This window comes from Polypterus senegalus, chromosome 4, assembly GCF_016835505.1.
Source record: "Polypterus senegalus isolate Bchr_013 chromosome 4, ASM1683550v1, whole genome shotgun sequence".
Taxonomy (NCBI): Eukaryota; Metazoa; Chordata; class Cladistia; order Polypteriformes; family Polypteridae; genus Polypterus; species Polypterus senegalus.
This window is the reverse complement of record NC_053157.1, coordinates 236,826,427-236,845,147: the sequence shown is the minus strand read 5'-3', so window position 1 is coordinate 236,845,147 and position 18,721 is coordinate 236,826,427. Positions and strand designations below refer to the sequence as shown.

The 18,721-nt window shown below is 43.7% G+C and overlaps 1 protein-coding gene across 1 annotated transcript in view; it reads left to right on the top strand.

Moving 5' to 3' along the window:
• LOC120528915 (zinc finger protein 729-like) overlaps positions 1–18,721 on the top strand; it is a 68,243-nt gene that overhangs the window by 6,535 nt on the left and 42,987 nt on the right. Inside the window, exon 2 of the mRNA XM_039752990.1 lies at positions 8,401–8,924. Coding sequence (XP_039608924.1) covers positions 8,510–8,924 — 415 coding nt within the window. The 5' untranslated portion in view covers positions 8,401–8,509. The remainder of the gene's footprint in view (positions 1–8,400; positions 8,925–18,721) is intronic.

Sequence of the window (18,721 nt, the reverse complement as noted above, 5' to 3'; positions counted from 1 at the left end):
GGTTTGTTTTTTCCTGTGTGCAACTCTTCACTTGTCTTGTAGGATGGCTGGATTCAGAAATCGAGCAGAAGTGCCGTTAGTTTGTCCCGCAGCCACAGCTCAAATTGTTTTTGGACTCTCTGGCTCTTTTTGTGGACTTCCTCAATCTTGGGGTTAACTTTGTCTGTAAGCTCTTTTCTGAGAAACTGATGAATTCTGTAGTCACGCTTTTTCACGGGTTTGTCTTTTAGCCATTTTTATCCCCTAGTGGGAGCAGCCAGAAGAAGATGATCTTGAGAAAGTTCACTCCTGCTTTTATCTTTTCTTGGCTTGATTCCTGCAACTCATTGCCTTCTGGGAGCAGCAAATCCCCGAAATGCAGGTTGCAGTTGGTCCAGAACGCTGCTGCTGTTCTGTTTTTTTTGGTCGGGGTCAAGAAAGTTTGATTCTGTGTCTCTCCGATTTGAGCCTCTTTACCCGGCCTGCCTGTTAAATCTCAGAACTGACTTGCTTGCTGATTTTTAAATCACTATGTGGCTCTGCGCCGCCTCATTTATCTGAAATGTGCGTTTTACACCAGCCATCCAGAGAGCTTTGAACTCTCGGCCCATTGTCTCTTGTGGTCCCTCGTACTAAAGGGGGGGCAGCTGCTGCACCTTGTGATGACGTGGGTCGGATCCAGCTCCTCTTCCATGTTGGGATCCTCTTGAACCCGACACTGTCGTTACCGTAACCGAGATGAGCCGGCAGATGAGGACAGAGACGCACGTTGCAAGATGTGGGGTGGTGAAAAAAGTGCAAAAGTCGGTCATTGTCCAACCCGCTATATCCTAATGGGGGGGTCTGCTGGAGCCAATCCCAGCCAGCACAGGGCGCAAGGCAGGATACAAACCCCAGGCAGGGCGCCAGCCCAACGCAGACTCGCACACACACTAGGGACAATTTAGGAAGCTAACCGCGAGGCGGCAGTGCTACACCCTGCGCCACCGTGCCAACCCTTATTAAGTTTATTACATAGAAAATTACCCAAAAAATCCCGAACCATCGAGAAGTGTGCGAACTGACGACATGAAGAATCGCTTCTTCCCGAACTGGAATCGTCCCCGCATAAATCGAAGCCATCCAGACAATCTGGATCTGCATAATTAGATCTGGAGCACCCTGTATAAGGTGGATGAAGTTCATTAAATCAGCTGCGCTTGGACTGTCTGCATGCAAGAACACCGAGGCCAATGCTGACTTGCGGGCCAGTCTAGTGCAGCAGCTGAATCCCAGGGACAGCGAGGCTGCACGGGGGCGCTATTTAGTCACGCGCGGACTGCTCAACGAATGGACGGCACAAACTGATCGGCTCCGGCATGCTGACAAGTTGCACTGGGAAGCAACTGGAGCCGGTTGTGGCATTCAGTGAATGTATGCCACCGAATATGCTGAACTCCGGGGTGCTTGCAAATTGCTTTGGGAATTGAGTATAGCCAGTTCTGGCGGTTTCAGGGTTAAAGCCCTATGACTTTAAAGTCCCTCTTGCAGTGCCCATGGCTGCCGCAGGACCATCTGTGTTGCCATGATTAATGCGGACCCTGTGTCCAATTTATTCTCTGGTGGAGTGTTTGTCCAGTGTCGGGACGTTTCATACAGAGAATTAGGTAGACCACATTAGGTGATCTGCAGGACAGTGACCCCTTCATGCGATGTTCTAGTCAGCAATATGGTGTAGCTACACAATCTTTATTATAAATGTGACCCCACGTTTTGTGTCTTTTCTGTAGACAGGGAGTTGTGCCGTTTTCTGTTGGTTCACCCAGGGAGCTTCGGGCAGTTAGTGGCTGCAGGTTTGTCGGTTTTCTGTATACCAGGAGGACGGGTGATTCTGGGAATCCATCTTTTAGCGTGTCGTCAGTGTTTAGCATTGGCTGAAGTTCTTTTATCATTTTTCAAAGTGCTTCACAATGTGGGTTATGGGTGACAACACCCATTGTCTTTGTTTTTACATTCCTGAAGGTGGTCTCTGGGTATGACAGTCACTCTTCTTATTTGGGTGTCTGTTGTTTTGGGGGTATAACCTTGTCTGATGAAATCTCTTCTAAGCTCCCGCAGTCTGTCAGGTCTGAGCAGATACGGTTGTAACGTGTTGCTTGGCCGAAGATCTGACGGGGGGGCAAAAAAAAAAAAGAAAAAGTAATATGGGGGCAAATAGCCGAGATAGGCTCCAAACCAGCCTCCCTCCCCAATATGATCCTGGTCTGGATTTAGCAAGTTTGAATGATGATTTGACTTCATTCAGTTCAGGGTTACAGTGGACACAGGCAGAATGGGCTGAATGGCAGGAACCAACTCTTAAGGGGGTGTCGGGTCATCCCTGGTCAGTTTTGAGATACCAGGATGACACGTGTGTTAGGGATGTATGAGGAAAGCTGGAAAACTGAAAGAAAAACCTGAGACCCCCCCCCAGTCACCAGAAGCCAGTTTTAGAAACACGTCCTCTGAAGACGGGAGTAAAATAAAGGGGGAGTGGGATAAACCCGTGGAAATGTCAGATGGATTTTACATCAGAAGTCATTTTAGGACTGGGCCGAAAGTGACATCCAGCAAGGGGGGCTACCATTAAAGCCATCCCCATGCCAGAAGTATGTCGCATTAGGAGTGGAGAGGTAGGCTGAAGTTGTGGGGTCAGCAGGCAGGAGTGAGTGAGAGAGAGATATCAAGAGGAGTGACAAGAGGAGTGCTTTTTTAGCTCTTTAGAACAATCTAGACGAGAACAGCCCAACAAAGCTCTTCTGAAATCATGCTATTGGAGTATGGAGCAGTGGGTGGGTGGAAGAGCCACCTCTCGTAATAGATGGGGGTCTTTTGGGAAGGACTATCTAGGCTGAAGGTCAGTTTGCTAATATTTTTAATGGCTGACTGTAAAATTCGCCCGATATGGGACCTGACCACTACTCTTCCCCACCCGAGAGGGAAGTGGATGATGTTCGAAGGTTATAAGCGTATTAAAATATTCGGCCCCCAGCCCCTCTTCTCCCCTTTACGTGCCCGCCAATACTTGAAAGAAACCAGATGGTAGTTGGACTGGTTAACTTAGCAAGTGTTTATTGTAATCCAGCGTTGAAACATTTACATGCCCGGTGACTGAGGTCTCATTAGTGATTCCTTTTTCCCTCGGATGCCATCCCCAGCGACCAAATCTTAAATCCTCAACTCGTGCCACACATAAAGGAAAAAGGATATCCAAAAGAGGAAGGATTAAACGTAGTCTGTGAAACGGCGAAGAATCCTGTAGTACAGTTCTTACTGCGTGATGAAGGGGGGAATAAAATGGCTTCCTGGCTTGTAGAATTTAAGACTCACCAACGGGAGCACCCGGAGAACCTCAGGTCCATATACTACAACCCCTGGCCTCTTCTCTGGGATTGCCTCACCGTTTGAACTTCGGTGTGGCCACCCACAAATAGTTGACGCCCCTGGGTGAAATATTCCCAAAGTGTAGACAGCCATACTCCTTGTCTTCTGCTTCTCTTTGTCTTCCTCCTCGGTCTGCCAAGTTTCCCCTGGAAACATCCATGTGCTGTTTCGATGTCATGGCAACATGACGCCAGCACTAGGCAGCGGGAATCCTTACAGGGCGTGGTCCTACCAGAACTTGGTCATCCACAGTCACGCCTGAAGGGATCTTTTCTTAGACAACCTCCAGGCCATATAATACAGTCCAGAAAGCCAACCCGCTTGTAGTGTTATGTAGACTTGCTACAAGACCGACGTGAGTCATTGTGCGTTTGTGCCGAGTGTGTATCACTCTAATCGAGGTGTGGAATATCAAGGCATCAAGGGCCGAGTCTTTCTAAGATGTTCGTTGACGTCAGATTCAACCTTTTGGGTTCTTTTCTGTTGCTTTGACACATTAAACAAAAGTGAAATGATAAAGAAAACCAGTTTTTCATTTTTTTCCCTTTTCATGTTTCCCTTTAATCAGCCAGACTTTATCTCAGCGTTTGACACCATTGACCATTCTGTTATACTACACAGGCTAGAAAACGATGTTGGGCTTACAGGCCAACTGCTCGCCTGGTTTAGTTCTTTATTTATCAAATCAATTCCAATACATACAGAAATGTGCTGACAGTACTCCATCATTATACACAGAAGTTCAATATGGTGTCCCGCAGGGCTCAGTACTCAGACCTTTACTGTTTTCACTTTACATGCTTCCACTGGGATCTCTCATTAGGAAACATCATGTTAATTTTCACTCGTATGCAGATGACACCCAGTTCTACCTTTCTTTTAAATCAAATGAAGTTTCTCCGATGTTGTCTTTAATTAGTTGTGTTAGTGAATTAAAGGAGTGGATGAATGAGAACTACTTGTCTTTAAACACAGATAAAGCAGAGATGTTAATTGTTGGAGGGAATGACGCTGATCACCTCAATATTCTGACATCATTGAACTCCGTTGGAATCCCAATTCATTTTACTGAATCAGCCCGCAATCTCGGAGTTATCTTTGACTCTAGCTTGTCATTTAAAGCGCATATTACAAAGTTGTCCGAATCATGTTTCTTCCATCTTAAAAATGTTAGGAAATTAAGGCGCTTTCTAAATAAACAGGATTCTGAGAAATTAATTCATGCATTTATTTCTAGTAAGATTGACTACTGCAGTGCGGTGTTCACTGGATGTTCAAACTGTTCAGCGTCCAGTTAATCCAAAATGCTGCTGCAAGAATTATTAAAAGAACAAGAAAATACGAACACAACTCCAGTTCTAGAGTCGTTACACTGGCTCCCGGTTAAGTTTAGGGCAGATTTCAAAATCCTCCATTTAACATATAAAGCCTTAAACGGCCGAGGTCCGGCTTACTTGTTTGAACTTATCATGACTTACAAACCTGAGCACACATTAAGATCTCAAGATGCCGGTGTGCTTATGACACCAAGAATTAATAAAATAACATCGGGAGGTCGAGCTGTTAGTTACAGGACCCCTAAACTGTGGAGTGGTCTGCCTGCTACTGTAAGAGATGCCCCTTCGGTCTCAGCTTTCAAATCTCACAACTTCAGTTTAGCACACCCTGCCTAGAGCTGCTGATTATCTCTACAGACTGCATCTCTGTTGTCAGTCTTTAGCACTAAAACATAAGTAACATGACAGTTAGAACTGAATACTAACCCTCACCTATTCTGTTTCTGTTCTCGGTACTCAAATGTGGCACTTGGTGCCACTGCTCACCTGCCAAGTTGTTTTGCCTGCTTAAAGTAAAGTCATCCCTGATGAAGGATCACAGGAATCGTCACGTAGAGGGGTCCCTTCATCGGATTGGCTGACTCAGCTGTGGAATGGCCAATAGGGGGAGGCGGCCTGATGGCTGAGGTCTCCAGGACTCTAAACAAATCCAAATCCTATTATGTGATATCGTCTACTGTTAAAAATATTACAAGGACAGAGTAGAATTTATTTAACTGTTCTACTGTATTGAGGATTATTTGTGTTCTGTTCTGTGTACGATGCTCCAATAATAATGATGGATGGATTAAAAGGCAGAAGTCTACGTGACCATCATCATCAAGCCCTTCCGTGAGAACCCTAAATCCAAAGAGGACTGTTTCATTTATGTTAGGTAGAATGCCCAGAGGGGACTGCACGTTTTATTTTTTTCTCCAGCCGTCTAGAGTTTTTGTTTTTTCTAACTCCCCCCCCCGGCCATTGGACCTTACTCTTATTCTATGTTAATTAATGTTGACTTATTTTGTTTTCTTATTGTGTCTTTTATTTTTCTATTCTTCATTATGTAAAGCACTTTGAGCTACTGTTTGTATGAAAATGTGCTATATAGATAAATGTTGTTGTATTATATTGACCTCCCCCCCTTTTTTTTTTTTTTGACACTGACTGCACATCCACCCTACCTGGAAAGGGGTCTCTCTCTGAACTGCCTTTCTCAAGCTTTCTTCCATTATTTTTTTTTCCCTTCAAGGGTTTCCTTGTCTTCTTAGAGAGACGAGGCTGGGGGCTGTCAAGAGGCAGGGCCTGATAAAGCCCATTGCAGCACTTCTTGTGTGATTTTTGGCTATACAACAAATAAATTGTATTGTATTTCAAATCCCGGCTGTAGACTCACTACTTCAGTTTAGCACACCCTGCCTAGAGCTGCTGATTAACTCTATAGACTGCATCTCTGTGGTCAGTCATTAGCACTAAAATATAAGTAACATGATTGTTAGAATTTGATAGTAACCCTCACCTGTTCTGTTTCTCAGCTGGATGGCCGAGGTCTCCAGGACTCTAAAAACAAATCCAAATCCTATTATGGGATATCATCTACTGTTGAATTCTGCTCTGTCCTTGTACTACTACTATTGCACTATTGTATTGTATCAGGGATGACTTGTGTTCTGTTCTGTGTATTGTATTGACTGCCATTTTTTTTTTTTTTTTTTTGACACCCACTGTCTGTCCAACCTACCTGGGAAGGGGTTTCATCTCTAAATTGCCTTTCCTAAGGTTTCTTCCATATTTTTTTCCCCCGTCTTCTTAGAGAGTCGAGGCTGGGGGCCTGTCAAGAGGCAGGGCCTGATGAAGCCCATTGCAGCACTTCTTGTGTAATTTTGGGGCTATACAACAAGTAAATTGTATTGTATTTCAGATCCCGGGTGAAGACTCACTACTTCAGTTCAGCACACCCTGACTAGAGCTGCTGATTAACTCTACACACTGCATCTCTGTGGTCAGTCATTAGCACTAAAACATAAGTAACATGATAGTTAGAATTTGTTAGTAACCCTCACCTGTTCTGTTTCTCAGCTGGATGGCGCGGTCTCCAGGACTCTAAAAACAAATCCAAATCCTATTATGGGATATCATCTACTGTTAAATTCTGCTCTGTCCTTGTAATATTTTTAATTTAACTGTTATACTGTATTGAAGATTACTTGTCTTCTGTGTATTGTTTTGATCACCCCTCCCCCTTTTTTTTTTGACACCCACTGCACGCCCAACCTACCTGGAAAGGGGTCTCTCTCTGAACTGCCTTTCCTAAGGTTTCTTCCATTTTTTCCTTACAAGGGTTTCTTCTTAGAGAGTCGAGGCTGGGGGCTGTCAAGAGGCAGGGCCTGATAAAACCCATTGCAGCACTTCTTGTGTGATTTTGGGCTATACAACAAGTAAATTGTATTGTATTTCAAATCCGGGCTGTAGACTCAATATTTCAGTTTAGCACACCCTGACTAGAGCTGCTGATTAACTCTACACACTGCATCTCTGTGGTCAGTCATTAGCACTAAAACATAAGTAACATGATTGTTAGAATTTGATAGTAACCCTCACCTGTTCTGTTTCTCAGCTGGATGGCCGAGGTCTCCAGGACTCTAAAAACAAATCCAAATCCTATTATGGGATATCATCTACTGTTGAATTCTGCTCTGTCCTTGTACTACTTCTATTGCACTATTGTATTGTATCGGGGATGACTTGTGTTCTGTTCTGTGTGTTGTATTGGCTGGCCTTTTTTTTTTTTTTTTGACACCCACTGTCTGTCTAACCTACCTGGGAAAGGGTTTCATCTCTAAATTGCCTTTCCTAAGGTTTCTTCCATTTTTTTTTTCCTTTTCTTCTCAGAGTGTCAGTGCTGGGGGGCTGTCAAGAGGCAGGGCCCGTTAAAACCCATTGCGGCACTTCTTGTGTGAGTTTGGGCTGTACAACAAGTAAATTGTATTGAATTTGAAATCCTGGCTGTAAACTCACTATTTCAGTTTAGCACACCCTGACTAGAGCTGCTGATTAACTGTGCAGGCTGCATTTCTTTTGTTGATCATTAGCACTAAAACACAAGTAACATGATAGTTGTTTTGCCTGCCTAAGGTAAAGTCATCCCTGATGGAGGATCGCAGGAATCGTCACGTAGAGGGGTCCTTTCATCGGATTGGCTGTCTCAGCTGTGGAATAGCCAATAGGGGGAGGTGGCTTGACGGCTGAGGTCTCCTGGACTCTAAACAAATCCAAATCCTATTCTGTGATATCATCTCCTGTTAACTTCCGCTCCTTTTATATGGTGTTCGACCCGGAAGTGCTTCTGTTCTTCCACCCACGTGACGTCTACACTTCCGGGTCAGATTTGTAATCGGCCCGGATGTACCATTCCCGTGACCTGCTAGTAACTTCCGGGCTATGTGACAAACATGTCTCCCAATGTAATTCCACGGCACTCAACAGGGAGTGAGATGCCAAACTCCAAGTCCCAGCATGCCCCGCTACACTCCAAGGGGAACTGCCATCTAGAATCTTGGGGGGAAGGCAGTGTCCTAAAGAGCTGCCTTCCCCCATCCTCCCATATCGGGGGCGTCCCGGATGGTTGTCTCTTATACCTTGCAATGTGCTCGGGTTATTTTGGTGCCTCTATAAAGTAATTCTCTCACTTTCATTTTAACAGATATCCTTTCCGGTTTCCCATGGACATGCAGTGAGGTGTCTAATAGACTATCCCGTGAGGATAGAGACAAGCGGACACTCTGGGCAGAGAGAAGAGTTTAGCACGGAGAATGGCCTCCGCCAACTGTGACGGCCCGGATGCAGGACTGGCTCGCGTGAAGCAAGAGGACTGTGAGTGGGATGCATTCGCAGCTTTGGGTGTAAAGCTGGAGGATCCCAAAGGGGCCGGTTTGGTTTTAAAAGTGGAGGCGTCCAAAGGGGAAATGGTTCAGATTAAAGGTGAGGATTCGGATGAATTCTCCGCCAGCCTTGACCTGCAGAATCACGAAAGTGGAAGTGTTTTGAAGCAAGACATTTGGGAAGAATCTCCTGCCGGTTCACAGCCCTGGTTCACTTATACGGGACAACTGGCTACCCGGCTGACTTCTAGGGAACTGAAATCGGAGTCCTCGGAGTTTGAAGAGAAAATCGCCGAGGAGAACAGGAAAGAAGAGGAACGGCCGTCACCTGGCAATCGGGGAATAAGTAAGTATTGTGATTAAATGTGAATGAAAGTGAAACGGAAAACGTCTGCCAGCTCTGCCTGTGGTGGTTTTGGTGTGCCGACGTAGACAGGCAGAGACATGAGTTCCAGCACAAGTTCGGTCCCCACCACAGCACCGTACAAAAGAGCACCCGACACGCTGTCCTTCCTGTGTTCCTTTCCAAGCTTTGTCCCTCTTTCTCCCCACCTCTGGCATCCTTGGAATGTAGTAAGGTGGCACTTTTTTTTTGCTTCTGGTGGCTCGTCAGCTTTAACTGGAAATACCCCAATGGTGTGATGGAAACCCAAAGAAGGGTTCTACAGCTCCGGCTCCCATAGAACCAAACCTGGCTGTGCCAAACTCCCAGCATTCCCTGCGGGGAATTTGTGGTGCCATAGCTGCCCATAAGGGCTGCCCTCTAGCATCCTGGGGAAGGGGGTAGTGCCTTGTGGACACTCTCTTCCCCCGGTCCTTCCATCCAGCTGGCATCCCGGCCCAGTAGTGGCCACGGCCGCCCGGCCCAGTAGGTGGAGATGAGGACGAGATAAACAGATAAGAGACGAGCTGCTCGGGAGCATAACGACTAACAATAGAAGACCTAATGTCTAATAAGAAGGAAAAAGTTTCTGCATATTCTGGGGGGGGAAAAAAAAAATGTGTAGTAGATCATTTTCCCACATAAAGTTCTGATTTTGGAAGTTAAACGCGGCCAATATTATGTTTAACGAAGTAAAAGAGCCAAATCTTCTTAAACATATCTCCAATCATGGGACAAATGTACAACCAAAAAAAAAATCTTCCGTGCAGTTAAGTCTACCTCAGTGATTTGTGGCCCAAAGTCTCCTGTCATGTGCCCAGTGCCCTTCCGGCAGACTGATTTGCCAGTCCACAAGCTCACATCCTCACGCAGGTAAACGTTTACTCTTGTTTTAATTTGGGAAAATGGTTCAAGGGGTTCTTTAGAGTAAGTGGGCAAAAATCAGAGAAGAGGTCCGATAATTCAGTAAAATTTACTTATTCAATTATAACATTTAAATACATATAGTGCAGTATAATGCAGTAGCGATAGATTATAGAAACAAGTATATGCTTACAGTAATATATTAAAAGACACAAACTTATGCTTACAGCAATATCAAAAGACCCAGAGCAATCATCCTAGACCAGTAGACTGAGGGAGCCCGCATGTCAGTCTCGTCAGAGGATCAACTCGTTAGCCTAGTCAAAGGTACCGGGCGGTGCGCGCATTCCCCACGGTTGAGCTTCCAAAGAAACTGAGGGCGGAACCTTCCCTTATATACTAATTAGGTGTCCTTGCCCCAAAAGCAGCTTACGTGCAAGCAATGTACAGTGGTGTGAAAAACTATTTGCCCCCTTCCTGATTTCTTATTCTTTTGCATGTTGGTTTGCCATGTAGGTTTGGATTTTTTTTTCTCCCTAAATAATAAAAACCATCATTTAAAAACTGCATTTTGTGTTTACTTGTGTTATATTTGACTAATGGTTAAATGTGTTTGATGATCAGAAACATTTTGTGTGACAAACATGCAAAAGAATAAGAAATCAGGAAGGGGGCAAATAGTTTTTCACACCACTGTATACAGAAGTGATCAGTTTCAGTACACACCCTTCCACGGGACACGGTATTGTTTTTCTTCTACTTGGCCCTGACTGAGGCAAGTGCCTAGTACTAGAAGACACAGTAATATGCTTACATGTGAAAAAAGCCTCTCGAAGTGAAAAACAACTCCTTACATAGCCTTGGCTGTATCTTTAGAACATTCCCAGCTGTTTTTCCCAAAACATTAGTCTTTGCAGCTGGCTTTGCGCTGGAGCGACCAACGCCCATCTGCACTCCTGATTCCCTTCCTCTCTTTATTTTACCTTTGCTTTTTACAGAGAAAAATCCTTCCATTACAACTCCGAAAGAGGATTTGTAAAACACGTGGCGCTGTCCTCACGCTCGTTATTATGGAATACGCACCTGCTGAAGATGTTTGGGAGTTCAGTGATCAGGTGCGCTTTGAACTAAACATATTGATGGAACATCCCATAATATCCTCAAGCGCTATTAGTACAATTTAGAGTCACACGTGAAGGAGGAGCAGCAACATCAGCAGCAGGCAGGCCCGTAGTGGGTGCCAGTCTGTCTCAGGCTCCCTCACTCCTGCTGACACCCACATTGGGACTGGGGACTCTAAACTGGTCCACCTCCCCTTCATGCTTTCCGAGAATGTGAAAGAAGAACCGGAGGGATTGTGTTCAAAAGAAATGCGTTAGTTGCCTCACATTTTTATGCAATCGTTTTGTTCAACCCGCTGAATTAAAGCTGAAAGTCTGCGCTTCAACTGCATCGGAGTTGTTTCATTTAAAATTCATTGTGGTGATGTACAGAACCAAAATGAGAAAAGCTGTCTGTCCAAATATTTATGCACCTCACTGTACCTTAACCCAGCGTTTCTCAACCTTTAAGTATTTGCGACCCGAGTTTTCATAACAGTTTTAATCGCGCACCCCTAACGTTTTTTTTTTTAAACCCTAATAAAATTTACTCCTGTATTTTCTGCTGCCGATACACCGCTACAAGTTTAAAATGTCCCTGCGAATAGCGAAATTACGCCATATATGGCAACACTGCCCACCGCTTCTTATTTCGCGCTTTCACGGAAAGTTTCAGTCTTTGCAATTTACTAGAGATGCACCTGCTAGTATAAATGTGAATTTCGTCTCGCCGAGGCCATATTTCAGTCTGGTTGTTTGACTCACTTAAGTACTCGATAGTGTTCCTAGCAACTCGAATATACGTTGTAAAAACCAAACATTTTTAAGCTCACCACCAAGGATAAATTTAATTGGGCGCAAAACGAGCATCGGACAATTGTGAAGCATCAACAAGCGCCCAGAAGAGCGTCGTTCGGAAGGTTAAATCAAGAAAATATTCTGAAGACTATTTACATTTTGGATTCACGAGAACCGAAGTAGCCGGCGACCAGAGGCCCTTTTGTGTTATTTGTTCGAAAATTTTGGCAGTAGACAGCATGAAACCCAACAAGCTGAAACGCCATTTGGAAACAATTCATAGTCAGTACGTCAATAAACCTCGAGAGTTTTTTGCTGCTAAACTAAAATCGCATGAAAAGCAAAAATCTGTTTTTTAAAAAAGCTTTGTCTTGTTTTCACCTCTTTCTTACTTTGCGCCCCACAGGTTGAGAACCGCCGCCTTAACCCTTAAATTGCCACATACTTTTGGGGTTAATGCACCCCCCTGGACACCAAATACTTTTTTTGCTGCACTTTTTAAAGTAAATGTCACAATTCACAAAGAAAAAGTGAAATTTTAATGGAACACATATTTTGTTTCATACAAAGAGCATCACAATTACCGCAACACTCATCATTTTACACACTGCCAATGAACTGTTAAAAAAAAAAAAAAAAAAAAATGCAGCAATCTATTATGATATGTACAAGGTGCAACTGACTCCATTGACGAAATTCAGTAAACCACTGACAGTGGCAAACTGCGCTTGAACTGGCTGCACGCAAACACCCAGTGGGCAACGCTGACTTGCAGGCCAGTCTAGTGTAGTGGCTCAATCCCAGGGACAGTGAGGCTGTAGGGGGGGCCAGTGGTCATGAACCGGCTGCTCAACGAATGGACAGCACGGACTGATCAGCTCCGGCGGGGCTGGAAAATGGCACTGGGAACCGACTATAGCCGGTTCCGGCAGTTTCATGGTTAAGTTACATGTAATGCAGGACAGGTACAGACGTAAATTTGGAATCAATAGGAAATTAAAGAAAAACTCCACAGTGGGTTAATAAAGAGTTAAAAAAAAGAAGCTGCAAAGGAAAAATACAGACAAGTAAAGTGTATAAGATTAAAAACTGCAGAGTGAATCGTAGAGCATATGAGAACATAAGGGCAACCCGTAAAAAGGACATCAAGGAGGCTAAAAGACAGTTGGAGGGGAATAGAGCAGATGAGGAGAAAGACGAGCCTAAGAGACTCTTTGAGTATTTTAGTAGTAAAAGAACAGTCAAGGAGGAGGTCAAGTTCATCAGGAATAGTAAAAGGGGATTAAAAGATACAGACAATGAAATAGCAGACGCCCTAAAGTCACATCTGAGGTCTTCACAGGTGAGGAAATGAATAACCTCCCAGCAGTAACATATAGATAGATATGAAAGGCACTATATGATATAGATAGATAAATAAATAGATAGATATGAAATGCACTATATGATAGATAGATAAATAAATAGATATGAAAGGCACTATATGATAGATATGAAAGGCACTATATGATATAGGTAGATAAATAAATAGATATGAAATGCACTATATGATAGATATGAAAGGCACTATATGATATAGACAGATATGAAAGGCACTATATGATATAGGTAGATAAATAAATAGATATGAAAGGCACTATATGATAGATATGAAAGGCACTATATGATATAGGTAAATAAATAGATATGAAATGCACTATATGATAGATAGATATGAAAGGCACTATATGATAGATAGATAGATAAATAAATAGATAGATATGAAAGGCACTATATGATAGATATGAAAGGCACTATATGATATAGATAGATACTTTATTAATCCCAAGGGGAAATTCACACACTCCAGCAGCAGCATACTGATAAAGAACAATATTAAATTAAAGAGTGATAACAATGAAGGTATAACAGACAATAACTTTGTTTAATGTTAACGTTTACCCCCCGGTGGAATTGAAAAGTCACATAGTGTGGGGTCTCCTCAGTCTGTCTGTCGCTGAAGCTGCTCCTCTGTCTGGAGATGATCCTGTTCAGTGGATTGTCCATGATTGGCAGGAGTCTGCTCAGTGCCCGTCGCTCTGCCACGGATGTCAACCTGTCCAGCTCTGTGCTTACAATAGAGCCTGCCTTCCTCACCAGTTTGTCCAGGCGTGAGGTGTCCTTCTTCTATATGCTGCCTCCCCAGCACACCATCATGTAGAAGAGGGCGCTCACCACAACCGTCTGGTAGAACATCTGCAGCATCTTATTGGAGATGTTGAAGGATGCCAGTCTTCTAGTGAAGTATAGTCGGCTCTGTCCTCTCTTACACAGAGCATCAGTATTGGCAGTCCAGTCCAATTTATCATCCAGCTGCACTCCCAGATATTTATAGGTCTGCACAGTCACCTCTGATGATCACGGGGTCCATGAGGGGCCTGGGCCTCCTAAAATCCACCACCAGTTCCTTGGTTTTGCTGGTGTTCAGGTGTAGGTGGTTTGAGTCGCACCATTTAACAAAGTCCTCGATTAGGATCCTATACTCCTCCTCCTGCCCTCTGCTGATGCCCACGATAGCAGTGTTGTCAGTGAACATTTGCACGTGGCAGGACTCCGAGTCGTATTGGAAGTCCGATGTATGTTGGCTGAACAGGACCGGAGAAAGTACAGTCACCTGCGGCGCTCCAATGTCAGACTTGCAGTTCCCGAGACGCACATACTGAGGTCTCTCTGTAAGATAGTCCATGATCCATGCCACCAGGTGTGAGTCTACTCCCATCTCTGTCAGCTTGTCCCTAAGGAGCAGAGTTTGGGACTACTAAGGAGGTTTTGAGGGATTTAGAAATTGTTGAGAGAGAAGAGCTGCTCAGATTAAATAGGCTGAAATCAAACAAATCACCAGGACCAGATCATATTTATTACGAGTGCTTAAGGAGGCCAGCGAGTACAGATATAAACCCTTGACACATATTTTTAAGAAGCCACTGTGCACTAGAGAGATTCTGAAGGACTGGAAAATGGCAAATATCATCCCATTATATAAAAAGGGTGACAGGGCAGATCAGAGCAACTATAGGCCAGTAAGCTTAACATGCAAATTAATGGAAGGAATTATTAAGGATAAGATTGAGCAACACATGGCAAGGACAGGAGTTAATAGGAACAGTCAGCATCGTGTTTGACTAACATGCTGGAATTCTATGAGGAGGCAACAAAAGGATACAGCCAGAGAGGAGCAGATGAGATTATTTATCTGGACTTTCAGAAAGCATTTGATGAGGTGCCACATGAGAGGTTGGGCATCAAACTAAAAAGTGGCAGTTCAGGGTGTGTGCAGACACAGGAAGCAGAGGGTGATGGTGTGAGGAACCTCATCAGATCTGGCCGATGTTAAGAGTGGTGACCAGCAGGGGGCAGTGCTGGGGCCGCTGCTATTTTTAATATCTGTAAATGGTTTTGATATAGTAAGAAGTTAATCAAAATGACCCCTTTAATTGGCTAACTAGAAACCGGATTCCATAAAAGTTGGGACACTATACAAATCGTGAATAAAAACTGAATGCAATGATGTGGAGGTGCCAACTTCTAATATTTTATTCAGAATAGAACATAAATCACGGAACAAAAGTTTAAACTGAGAAAATGTATCATTTTAAGGGAAAAATATGTTGATTCGGAATTTCATGGTGTCAACAAATCCCCAAAAAGTTGGGACAAGGCCATTTTCACCACCGTGTGGCATCTCCCCTTCTTCTTACAACACTCAACAGACGTCTGGGGACCGAGGAGACCAGTTTCTCAAGTTTAGAAATAGGAATGCTCTCCCATTCTTGTCTAATACAGGCCTCTAACTGTTCAATCGTCTTGGGCCTTCTTTGTCGCACCTTCCTCTTTATGATGCGCCAAATGTTCTCTATAGGTGAAAGATCTGGACTGCAGACTGGCCATTTCAGTACCCGGATCCTTCTCCTACGCAGCCATGATGTTGTGATTGATGCAGAATGTGGTCTGGCATTATCTTGTTGAAAAATGCAGGGTCTTCCCTGAAAGAGATGACGTCTGGATGGGAGCATATGTTGTTCTAGAACCTGAATATATTTTTCTGCATTGATGGTGCCTTTCCAGACATGCAAGCTGCCCATGCCACACGCACTCATGCCACCCCATACCATCAGAGATGCAGGCTTCTGAACTGAGCGTTGATAACAACTTGGGTTGTCCTTGTCCTCTTTGGTCCGGATGACATGGCGTCCCAGATTTCCAAAAAGCACTTTGAATCGTGACTCGTCTGACCACAGAACAGTCTTCCATTTTGCCACACTCCATTTTAAATGATCCCTGGCCCAGTGACAACGCCTGAGCTTGTGGATCTTGCTTAGAAATGGCTTCTTCTTTGCACTGTAGAGTTTCAGCTGGCAACGGCGGATGGCACAGTGGATTGTGTTCACTGACAATGGTTTCTGGAAGTATTCCTGAGCCCATTCTCTGATTTCCTTTACAGTAGCATTCCTGTTTGTGGTGCAGTGTCGTTTAAGGGCCCGGAGATCACGGCCATCCAGTATAGTTTTACGGCCTTGACCCTCACGCACAGAGATTGGCAATCATGTTGCCAATTGACCTAATTAGTGTTATTTGGTCTTCCAGCTCTTCGTTATGCTCAAATTTACTTTTTTCCAGCCTCTTATTGCTACTTTTCCCAACTTTTTTGGGATTTGTTGACACCGTGAAATTTTGAATCAACATATTTTTCCTTCAAAATGATACATTTACTCGGATTAAACGTTTGATGTGTCATCTACGTTCTATTACAAATAAAATATTGACATTTGCCATCTCCACATCATTGCATTCAGTTTTTATTCACAATTTGTTTAGTGTCCCAACTTTTTTGGAATCCGGTTTGCAGACAGATTATGGTATGCAAGCTTTTGAGGCAACTCCAGCCCCTTCGTGAGTTGCCTTGTAATCTTGGGGTCATTTTGCTTAACTTTCTACCACATCCATAATGGCAAACATGGTACAACACCCTAGTACTAATGATTTAGATAGGAACATACAGTGGGTATGGAAAGTATTCAGAGCCCCTTCAATTTTGCACTCTTTGTTATATTGCATCCATTTGCTAAAATCATTCAAATTAATTTTTTTCCTCATTAATGAACACACAGCACCCCATATTGACAGACAAAAAAAAGAATTTTTGAAATTGTTGCAGATTTATTAAAAAAGACAAACTGAACTATCACCTGGTCCTAAGTATTCGGACCCTTTGCTCAGTATTTAGTAGAAGCCCCCTTTTGAGCTCATACAGCCACGAGTCGTCTTATGAAAGATGCAGCAAGTTTTTCACACCTGGATTTGAGGATACTCTGCCATTCCTCCTTGCAGATCCTCTCCAGTTCTGTCAGGTTGGATGGTAAACGTTGGTGGACGGCCATTTTTAGGTCTCTCCAGAGATGCTCCATTGGGTTTAAGTCAGGGCTCTGGCTGGGCCATTCAAGAACAGTCACAGAGTTGTTGTGAAGCCACTCCTTCGTTATTTTAGCTGTGTGCTTAGGGTCATTGTCTTGTTGGAAGGTAAACCTTCGGCCCAGTCTGAGGTCCTTAGCACTCTGGAGAAGGTTTTTGTCCAGGATATCCCTGTACTTGGCCGCATTCATCTTTCCCTCGATTGCAACCAGTCGCCCTGTCCCTGCAGCTGAAAAACACCCCACAGCATGATGCTGCCACCGCCATGCTTCACTGTGGGGACCGTATTGGACAAGTGATGAGCAGTGCCTGGTTGTCTCCACACACTGAGGAGAGGCAAGACACATGACAGCCCGCATGGAGTTTGCTAAAACAACAACAACAACATTTATTTCTATAGCACATTTTCATACAAACAGTAGCTCAAAGTGCTTTACATAATAAAGAATAGAAAAATAAAAGACACAGTAAGAAAATCAAATAAATCAACATTAATTAACATCGAATAAGAGTAAGGTCCAATGGCCAGGTGGGACAGAAAAAAAAAAAAACTCCAGACGGCTGGAGAAAAAATAAAATCTGTATGGAGATTAAAAAAAGACATCTGAAGGACTCTGAGATGGTGAGAAATAAGATTCTCAGGTCTAATGAGACCAAGAGAGAACTTTTTGGCCTTAATTCTAAGCGGTATGTGTGGATTTTAACAAATGGCTGCAATATAACTAAGAGTGAAAATTTGAAGGGGGTCTGAATACTTTCCGTACCCACTGTAAGTAACAATCTGGTTAAGTTTGCAGATGATACCAAGGTAGTTGGATTGGCAGATAATTTAGAATCCGTTATATCCTCACAGAAAGACTTGGACAGCAGACAGGCTGGGGCAGACGTGTGGCAGATGAAATTTAATGTTAATAAAAGTAAAGAATTACACATAGGAAGGAAAAATGTGAGGTTTGAATTCACAAAGGGAGGTCTGAAAATTGATAGTCTACCTTATGAGAAGGATTTAGGAGTCATAGTGGACACTAAGCTATCAACAGTGTTCAGAAGCAATTAAGAAGGCTAACAGAGGGTCAGGTTATATAGCGCCTTGGTGTGTGGAGTACAAGTCACTGGAGGTTCTGCTCAAGCTTTGTAACACACTGGTGAGGCCTCACCTGGAGTCCTGGGTGCAGTTTGGTTCTCCATGCTACAAAAAGGACTTAGCAGCACAAGAAAAAGGTCCAGAGAAGAGTAAGTAGGCTGATTCCAGGGGTACAGGGGGTGAACAAAGAGGAATGACAGAAGGAGCTGAGCCTTAAGGAAAATAAGAGGTGACCTGACTGAAGTGTTTAAAACTATGAAGGGAATTAGTCCAGTGGATCGAGATGGCGACTTTAAAGTGAGTTCATCAAGAACACGGGGACACCGTTGGAAACTTGTGAAGGGGAAATTTCACACAAACATGTGGAAGTGTTTCTTTACACAAAGAACCACAGACACTTGGAATAAGAGATCAAGTAGTGTGGTAGTAAGATTTTAGGGACTTCCAAGACTCCACTTGCTGTTTTT